Source organism: Poecilia formosa, unplaced genomic scaffold, assembly GCF_000485575.1.
Source record: "Poecilia formosa unplaced genomic scaffold, Poecilia_formosa-5.1.2 Scaffold222, whole genome shotgun sequence".
NCBI lineage: Eukaryota > Metazoa > Chordata > Actinopteri > Cyprinodontiformes > Poeciliidae > Poecilia > Poecilia formosa.
This window is the reverse complement of record NW_006800161.1, coordinates 63,351-73,716: the sequence shown is the minus strand read 5'-3', so window position 1 is coordinate 73,716 and position 10,366 is coordinate 63,351. Positions and strand designations below refer to the sequence as shown.

At 39.3% G+C, this 10,366-nt stretch overlaps 1 protein-coding gene across 2 annotated transcripts in view; it reads left to right on the top strand.

Moving 5' to 3' along the window:
- gabrb3 (gamma-aminobutyric acid type A receptor subunit beta3) overlaps positions 1 to 10,366 on the top strand; it is a 52,067-nt gene that overhangs the window by 33,806 nt on the left and 7,895 nt on the right. For both annotated transcript variants that reach the window (XM_007568416.2, XM_007568417.2), the window contains 4 exons: positions 5,864 to 6,084; positions 7,206 to 7,288; positions 7,723 to 7,860; positions 8,723 to 8,875. In XM_007568416.2, the coding sequence (XP_007568478.1) occupies positions 5,864 to 6,084; positions 7,206 to 7,288; positions 7,723 to 7,860; positions 8,723 to 8,875 (595 nt within the window). The remainder of the gene's footprint in view (positions 1 to 5,863; positions 6,085 to 7,205; positions 7,289 to 7,722; positions 7,861 to 8,722; positions 8,876 to 10,366) is intronic.

Sequence of the window (10,366 nt, the reverse complement as noted above, 5' to 3'; positions counted from 1 at the left end):
ACCATTGAAAAAAACAGAAAATCAGCCTTTGCTCTATATTTAACCATGACTTGTCAACTTTTTCCACCCTTTCTACTAATATAAATGGAAAAATGTGCTTGTACTATAATAAAATTACAATTTCTACTTAGTAGCTTTGTTTATTGTATAGCCTGCTCCAAATAAAGAAAGAGGTAGCATGCAGCTGACCTTGATCTGCTCCATGAGACCCTGCAAAGACCCAGTTCTTTCAGATGTTTAACTTCTGTTTTTATTCAGCATAATGAGGCTGAGTAAAATTATCCAGCTTTACACCAGACTGAAAAAGCTAGATTCACTATAAATAGTTAAAACTTGGACCTCATGTGTCCACAATCAGTTAACAGAAAGAAAAATATATAATGGATGCAGAGACAGAAATCATCAAATGCACAAAAAACCATCGTCTTGCACTTGAATCCTACAGGGAAGATCTGACTGTCTCGTGAAGTGATGATAGACACTCCTTACACAGGGCAGGAGCACTGAGTGCTATTCTTGTACTCCCAGCAGATACGGCAGTGTTAAGTCGACATAAACAGTGTTTAACTGGCACGCAGGAACCATGTCTGAGTGTGAGATAGTGAACTCTCCAAACTGAAGATGATGGGCTCACCCTCCCACCGGGTCTCATTTAGTCTCTGTTGCTGAAAACAAATGTTTTTCAGTGTCCCCTGTGGCCTGCATAACAAACAGCAGCCTAAACCAAAGTCCGTCTGCAGGCATTTTTACACTCAGCATTTAGAATATCTGTGTTTGTAGGCAATTTTTAGATCGCATGAAGGTTTGTGTTAATGTTCATTTGCAAAGTGAAGGTGATGCTGAAGTATGTGGCAAGTCTTAGGAGTTTTGTTATCAACACTGGTGCCTTATTTGTTGAACACTTAGCTCATAATGTAAAGGAATACATATTTTACAGAAACTACACTCACATTAGTTTACGTTTTATCCATCCACCATTTTCTGTACACCCTTGTCCCTTAATGGGATCAGGAGGGTTGCTGGTGCTTATCTCCAGTTAACAGTTTAGGTTTTATGTTCGTCCATTATTCTTTAGGACACAATCACACCAGTCTTGTTTAGTCTGCTTTAACCAAACTCTGGTTCGTTTGTCTAGAAAGTTCAATTTGTTTGGGGAAATGTGAAAAAAAGATAACTCTGGTCTGGCTAACAACCAAAGTCTCTCTTTGATTGAGGTGAATTCTAGTGCAGTTCGAATGTATATGTGAACATCTAGTATATCAGAGGCCTCTCCAACAGCAGGAAGTGGACTATAGCAGAGGGGATTCTGGGAAAATACAATGCGTGGTTCAGCCATTTCTCCCGCTAGTACCAGCGGGAGAAATGGCTAGTGGTCTTTCACCAAAACTGCTAAAATCTGACGCTACTCCATTTTTGATTACATTACAAGTTGCGCTCATGTCTTCTTCAAAGGTTTTTGTGTCGTTTCCTTCAGTAGTTCGTGTTGCAGCACCACCACAGGTGAGGAGGGGAATAGTTTTTTCAAAGGTTTTGCCATTTGAAAGCAAACCTCACCAACTGAGAATGTATCAAATATTGTAATTATGGTCCCGAATTGAATCAAGTCCGTCAGACTATCAGGTGTGGGAACACCTTTAATCTCCTTTATGGTTTGGCCACATTCATGTTAAGTCTTGACCCTCATATGGATTTCTCTGGTGTTTTTATGTCCCATTTGAATGTTACAGATTATCAAACAAACAATAGTATCAGACAAAGATAGTATGAGTAAATACAAAATGCTTATTTTTATTAAGAACAACAACATTTCTAAACTAACCTGGTCCTACTGCATGTGAAAATTTAAAAGCCCCCTACATCTAAGAACCTTTGACAGCAAAAACTCCAATCCACAGTCATAAAGTCCTGGTCATGTTCACCTCTGTTCCCTGTTCTCTCCCTTTGTGGATAAAGGCTCTCACTGTGGTTCCCAGACGTCCCAAAGCTTTAGAAATCACTTCGTAACTCTTTCCCGTTGTCAATGTTTATGTTTCTTATCTTGTCTTGAGTCCTGGATGTGTTGTTTTTTTTTTTTTGGCATGTTTTAGCTGACTTCCTGTTGTCAGACAACAGGTTTCTTAATTCTAGAGGTAAACAGGTAACCTGTAAAATTAAACTCAAAATAGCGTGGTTCATGTAGATAATTCCAGTTAAAAGATGAAAGTCTAATTTGTAAACTGCATTTTGTATTTACTCAAACTATGTTTGATGGTAATAAAAAAATGTTTGTTAATCAGAAGTAGTAAATTTGACCTAAAAAAGAAAAGCGGCAGACATCTGCAGGGCGTAAGTCTGTTTTCATTGCACTGTGTTAACAAGGGCTGCCTCTCTTAGCAGAGGGTTTGTTGCTGTTTGGATTCTTGAAATCTGGTTACAGATCAATTTTAATACAGTTGTTGTCTTTCACAGTTATTAGTTTGTGAATTTCCCGTTTCATTTAATGAAATCCATTTATAGTCATCATCCTCAAATGTTGCTTGAGTTAGAAGTAGAGATGAAATTACGACAGAGTCAAATCTAATTTCCCACCCACTAAGATGTTTCTATTATAGGAGTTTAGCACCTAAATGGGCACTAATGTTTCTTTTACTAATAATAATAATACAGAATAAGTTAATAAGGGAACATCGATGTTCGTTCCTGCAGCGACTGAGAATACACCATTATTAACAGTGGGGCCGTTGCCTCTTTTGACCCAGCTAAAAGGCCTAATTTTAGTGTTTAGCTGTCCTACTTGTGTGACTGCAAGAAGAGCATTGTTGGACTTCCCATTGCGGATCTTCGTCCCAGGTTCTCGCTCCATGTTTTGCCAAGCTTCATCACTGGTCTGTTTCTGCTTTTTACAGGACTCTGGGTACACTTTTGTAATATATTTGGAAAATATAAAACTGGAAATTTTAGTATAAAAAATTCCGTTGATGCATTTCAGATGATTGTTTCCCTTAATTAACCCCAACATAGAGCAGTTTTAATAATAACCACATGGAGTTAGACACTGTCTGAAGTTTCTTCTTTATACAGCATTTTATGCCAAAATCAGATGAGTTTGCCAGGGCAGAACAAAAACACAGGAAGCAGAAACAATGGGGAACTAACCCCGGTCTCGCTCCTTGCTGGAGGAACCAGCAAGGAGAGCAGAAGAAGTGTTTAAATTCTGCAAGGCTGAATGCTGGAACAAAAGACAGGGGCTGATGAGCTAACAGGATGCAGGTGTGAGGGGAGCCAGCAGAAATCAGCCCAAGGAGAGAGAGAGAGAGTGAGAGAGAGAGAGAGAGAGAGAGGCAGCAGGGGGCGAGCTAATGAGGAAACTAAGAAAAAGAGTCTAGGAGACACAAGGAAGAAATAAACATGATAAATTGATCACTAGGAATAATCATGACATAATCAAAACCCCAAAACAACTGCTATAAAATAAAATAAACTTGACCCATCTAGAGACTGACTTATTCACCCCACAAAATACCTGCAAACACAGATTATCAAGTGTTTTTCTACGTTTTCCTAGGATTGTTGGGATATTCTGTAGTTTAATCTAAACCATTCCACTGTCGCTCTGGCAGTGTGTTTAACCTATTCCCAGCCTTGTACAGATTTTCTTCCATTATTTCTCTGTTTCACACCATCCACTTTTTTTTCAACTGATGAAAAGCATCATAAAGCCTGACAAATGCTGCCATGCTCCACGGTGGGATGGTGTCTTCAGGGTGTCTCATCTGATCTGACCAGTGCACCTTGTAGCATCTGCATACGATGACAGCGCTTATCCTGAAATTTATTCAGGGATTTCAGAATAGACAAGACTGGACAGAGATGAAGGGAATTGTGTGGAGAATAATTTCAAAACACACCCAAGTTAATGAAGTTAGAAAATTCCAACTTTTGTACCTTGTGTATTAGGGGTGTAAAAAGTGTTTTCCCCCTTCCTGATTTTTTTTTTTTAACATATTTATCACATTTAAGTGTTAACTATCACACAAGTAAGCTAAGAGTGCATTTTTTAAATGAAACTGTTTGGTGTCAAGGGAGGAAAAAAATTGCAGCCCTACATACGTCCCTGTGAGAAAAAAGTGAATTTTCGGTGGTGACTAACCCACCGAGGCCTGGAATGTATCGGACCAGATCAGTGAAGAGAAATGTTGGAGGTTCTGCTTCGGAGAAGCTAAGGTATCGTTATAGGAAAGCTGCTGAAGTGGGATCTGAAGATCTTAAGCTGTTTAAAATAGCCACAACCCAGACGTGAAAGGAGTGTGTTGGTAGAACTTCTTTGCCGTAGCGTAAGAGCTGTTGTGCAACGCTGATTCATCAACCCACATATGCAGAACGGCATTCTGCCTTTACAGAAGCCGTGAGGGAGTCAGGAGGGGGGGAAGAGTATCTCTAAACAAGGAGGAAAAACAACCGAATAACCCCATCAGCATGAAACGGGTGTTGAGAAAATACGGTGGATCCACTGCACAGCCATCATCTAGTCTGACAGATGAAAACGCCCGCTGTGTGGTTTAATAAAACAAATGAATCCCAGACAGTAAACAGGGACAAGCTTTCAACACACTGGAAGAGACACTTATTGTACACAGGCTGAATTATTTATAGGACTTTATCTGGATCATATTACATTCTCAGATCGCGGAGTGTAATTCATTCAGCTCAAAACGAGCTGGAAGTTCGTCAGTCCTCCCTGGAGAGAACGCGCTTTTTACGCCCGGGTCGTTTCGTCCCGACACACTGCTTCGGTGGGAGATTTTTGCCCGCTTTTGCAACACTTCATCCTGTAAATGTGCCACTTCAGCGAGCATTTTTGTGTTTTTATTTATTTCCCAAGACCTGCTTATTTATTTAAGAGAGCATTAGTCAGCAGAACAAAACCAAGAGAGCTTGTAAAGAGCTCCATTAAGAGCCAGGAGAAGCTATTGTGTTTGATGGATCAACTTATGGGAGGTTGCTGCAAATGAAAGCTTAATGAATGATTCTTGCCTCTGCAGGTATGGCTGGTAGTAATTAATAATAGCTATCAATATAAAAAGAAAACATTATTTATCAGCTTCAAACTGAATTTCAAACTGAACTGATTGAAGCTGATCAATCAGCTGATCATCAGTTTCCCCCAGAAAACTTGTTAAGCCTGGTGGGGCGGTCGTCCACCCTCCTAATAGAGAAATGTCTGTTTTTGAGGTAAAAATGTTTAAAGTTGACAGGAAACTTGGAAATATGACCAGGTAATTATGTGTTACTGGAAGACATTTTTAGCAATACCTAAACACCAACTGCAAAGTTTAAAAAAAAAAAAAACACGCAAACATTAAAAAAAAAATACAATTAAAATAAATATAAATTTTTTGCACTTCAGTTGTTTCATCCTTATTAAAGTGACCAAAATTTGTTGATCCTTTATCTGTGATTTGTCAGTTTATTTACTGTAGCTGTTGGCATGTAGACCAGTAAAGACAGGCAGTGGCTATGGAGTTAGTGGTGTATAAAACGGTGTAATAAATAAATGGTTCTCAGCCTGGTGGGGGCGCAGTTAAACCCTGGTGGCCCGCCAGGCTTATAATACACCGAGGGAAACTCTGATTTCTTATTGTGTTGGTTCTGAAAATGTGATTGCTCCTGGCAGATTGTACTTATTCCCATAAATATCACTTTTGTTTCCTGTGAAAAAAAGCTGCAAACATGACATGGTGAATTTCTGTGATTCATCTCAAAATTTCTGAGTTTTTTTCTAGCAAATTTACTCCTCTTTTTTTTTTTTTTTTTGTCTACAATGGCCCCTGTACGCCATCGTGCTGTCTTAAGGTACATGACTGCATTCTTTTATTTTCCACAGGACTACACGCTGACCATGTACTTCCAGCAGTACTGGAGGGATAAGAGGCTGGCCTACGTGGGGATTCCCCTCAACCTGACGCTGGACAACAGAGTAGCAGACCAGCTCTGGGTCCCAGACACATACTTCCTCAACGATAAGAAATCCTTTGTGCACGGGGTCACGGTTAAGAACCGAATGATTCGACTCCACCCGGATGGAACCGTCCTCTACGGACTCAGGTGAGAACTGTTCTTTCTGTGAGAATGCACGTCTAATATTATTTAAAGTTAGCAGTTTTGACATGTTTATTCAGGATAGGATTCGTGATTAGCTTCTCTGTCAGTTGTTAAAGGTTTAATGGAGAAACTCTGTTTTGATCATGTGCTGAAGGCAGAGTTTTGGAAAGAGCAGGAGCTTCTTAAAGAGACAGAGGCCTAATTTTAAGGCATTAATTTTCTAAGTCCAGTTTGTCATTGCACTTTTATAATAGCTTAAGGTAACATAGTTTCTTGATTGCACTATAAAATAGCATATGTGCCTTGAAAATACATAACACTTCCTTTTTAAAACGATATGAATTAAGAAATATTTCCATTGCTACATATTTTTCTCTACGTCTGGGAAATAAATTGATATCATCAATAAACTGAAAATTTGGTTCTTTGAAGGTTTAATTTTTGGAAAATCAGGATTTTTTCACCAATGTGCTTTTTGTGTTTCCATAGTTCTGAATAATGTCAGTGCATGTAAGGCCTGTCATTTTGTTTGATGACCATGTTTTCCTAATTTAGGCTGTATTTTTTTTTCCAAGTATGAGAATAAAGTCATAATATTAGTAGATTAAAGTTGTACATTTATGACAACTCCAACACAAAGAGAGTTATACAAATTAAACTTTGGTATGAGTTTTACAGATAAGGAAACACTTAACTCTGTGGAAGCATTTTTGTCATTAAAAGCAACTTTTTTTCTCTTAATTTTAAGACATTCTAGTAAAATTGTGTCTTTATCCTTCCAATATTATGACTATATTCACTGTAGTCCGGCCCTTCTACTCTGTTGTTCAACTCACACAAGGAATGACTGAAATAAAAGCCACTTTTGAAAATATTTTCTATAATTTGTCATTTTTTTTATTTCTAATTTTTTTTAAAAAAGAAAGCAAGAAAAAACTCTATTAAAATAGTAATTTGGATCTGGAATAAAAAAATGTTATTTTTAAGCCATATGTTTCACTGTTCTGACTTATTTTGGTGCAAACCCAGAACATGTCGGGCCGCACCCCACTCCATTCTAATTTTGCTGTGACTCGAGGCCGGATTTTCCTAATCACTTCCCCACTTTTCTGTTTTTGTGTCAGAATCACGACGACGGCGGCCTGCATGATGGACCTGCGGCGATACCCGTTGGACGAACAGAACTGCACTCTGGAAATCGAAAGTTGTACGTCTCAAGCCTCTTTTGCTTAGTAGAAGAAACAGGGGCAGATGGCCTCACTTTCCCATCACTTAAAATTATGAAGAGTGCAGCGAGCCTCATAAAAAAGACTCTTACACTCATCGTCTCGCGGGGGGGACGGAAACTGCACAGGCAGCTGAATTGCTCTGGATTTATGAACCTGTCATGTCTGGGCGATATTACTGGCCGCAGCCTCTCTAGCTAAACTTTGTCCATGCAGACTGGTTTTAGCATTAGCAAGCTCTGCAATCTGAGGCCGCTATCTGAGCGGCCATGAAAGTATTGACAGCTATAGATCACATGCAGCCATTTTCATCTCAGTCAATCAAGAAATCACTGATTGACGGACAAAGTGAACAGATTCACTTTGTCCGTCCATCTCATGAGAATCACACCTTGTTCCTGGTTTTCCCTCGCAGACGGGTACACCACAGACGACATAGAGTTCTACTGGAAAGGGGGAGACACGGCCGTTACCGGGGTGACCCGGATCGAGCTTCCTCAGTTCTCTATAGTCGACTACAAGCTCGTCTCCAGGAACGTGGTCTTCTCCACTGGTAGGTGGAAGGGAGTCGGGACAACGGTGGTCAAAGGTCGCAGATCAGATCTTACATTACGTCTCTGCCAGAGGCGAGTAGAGAACCCAAAAATTGTCCTCGAGTAAGAGTAGCACTTCAACAAATTTCTACTCAAGTAAGGGTAAAAGGAGGAAATTTTACTCAAGTAAGAGTAGCACTGCGTAGTAATACTCCTAAAGCTAAATGTAACTAGTTAGTACCCAACTCTGGCGTCTGCGTGTAGCTTGAAGGATTAGAGACAGCATACAGAGGCTGCGTGTGTCCCTGTTTGTCTTGATGAATAATAGAGTATAATATAATCACACTGCTTTTACCTTAAGCAATAAATTATTTTCTCTTTCTCTTATTAGAAGGAAAGGAGAGCTTGTTCTGCACAGTTAATTAGAATGTATTATGTGCAGAGGGCTATAAAATCGTGCTAGCTCTGTTATGTTTACAGATGCATCTCAATAAATTAAAATATCATCAAAAAGTTTATTTAGCAACACAGGGAAACTTTATTGTGCTATATAGATTCATTACACATGGAGCAATTTATTTCTGTTCATTTTGGTGGTCATGGCTTACAAACATTAGGTTTTCACCCAAAATCTGTGTTTAATAAATCCATATTGTATATGTTTTCCTGTTTGAGCTGATTTACTCGTATGAATAAACTTTTTTTAATGATGTTCTTACCTGTGTAAAACACCACCCAGCTTTCAAACGCTCCTTATTTGGTCAAATCTCCTTCTTTTTTTTTAAATCAGAGTATTCCAGAACTTTGACACCAATCCTCAAATCAAACCAAAGTGACTGGCGAATCAAAGTCAGCTGCTTCCTCTTCTGCCTTGTCTTGCAGGTGCCTACCCTCGCTTGTCACTGAGCTTCAAGCTAAAGCGAAACATCGGATACTTCATCCTGCAGACGTACATGCCCTCCATCCTCATCACCATCCTGTCCTGGGTGTCCTTCTGGATCAATTATGACGCCTCCGCTGCCAGGGTGGCTTTAGGTATGATGTGACCCGAGCAGGAAATGTTAACATACATGGTGTTTGTTGGAGAGGAAAATAGACCGATTAAAATATACAGTAAGTAGAGAAAGGAATTCCAGGCAAAAGCACTCGCATACATTGAAGTTTTTATGCATTCTGTCATGTTGTAACTGCAAGCTGTATTTTATTGGAATTTTATTGCTGGCCCAACACAATATAAATCGTCACTGTAAAACTGAAAAATATACAGACAATATTCAATGGTTTTATATATTATATGTGAAACCCATGTCATAATACATTCATCATTCATTTGCATTTGTTCCGAGGAGGATTAGGGTCACTGAAACACAACAAAACAAGAAAGTGTCTCCCCATTCTGACTTTTTTCTCAGAAGATCAAAAGCAGAATTCAGAGATCAAAGTCAGAATTCAGAGATCAAAGGCAGAATTCAGAGATCAAAGTCAGAATTCAGAAAACCAAAGTCAGAATTCAGAGATCAAAGGCAGAATTCAGAGATCAAAGTCAGAATTCAGAGTAAAAAAAACTTACAGTTCTGAAATTAAAGTCAGAATCCTGAGAAAAAAAAGTCAAAATTCTTTCTTTCTTTTTTTTATTTAGTTGTTCGTTCCCATCAGCCTGTCTGAGGCTGCAGCCTTGTCGTGTAATAAGATACTCATGTAGATCTACTGATCTACTGGCACTGGGAGTAATGGTGCTTTCAGATGGGAACATCCTTACAGGAAGAGTCTTTATATCAATCAGAAAGTTAAAAATTTACTTAAAGCTCAAAGTCATCCAGTTACGGAGTGAAAATTCAAGCTCATCTGTTTCCATTTGAAGCAAAGTTCCAGAATCGGTGTCAGCTGTGCTTTCTGAAAACACAGTACTCCTTCTAACTCGATTGCCTTAATGGAAACCCTCATTCAGCTTCACTGCGCTCTAAGTGCTCCCCGTGTTAGGAAGAGCACATTATGGCAAGCGATCATTAAATCTCAGCTATGTGTACAAAGTGATGAGACGGTGTGGAGTATTTCAGGAGGTTCTGTGGACAGCTGGGTTTGGAAGCTCCTCCTCAGACTCGTAGCTCTGTAGGAAAGCAGACTCCTGCCGTTCGTCTCCTTCAGTGCCATCTCCTGGAGAAGGCCGTGCTCTGAGGCGGCGCAGGATCAATGAAAGTTAATCGCTGAGCCGTCTCAGTTCAGTCACAGTGTGGGTGATGATTCACAAATTCCTTCTTTTCTCCTGCTGGTGGGAACTTCCTGGGTAGTTCTCTGGCGTCATATACATTACATCCACTCATCATCAGGATCATTATCATATTAGGTGTGGGCTTTTAATGATGTATTTGAAAATATCTTTTTCCCATGTTGGAATAATGAATATACAAGAACTACTTAAACTGAATCGGACGTACAAGTTTGAATTTCTTGTGGATTTCTTTTTCTCTGCTCCCCATGCATTCAAAAATGTATATATAATATTTATGTACATTATTACATGTAATA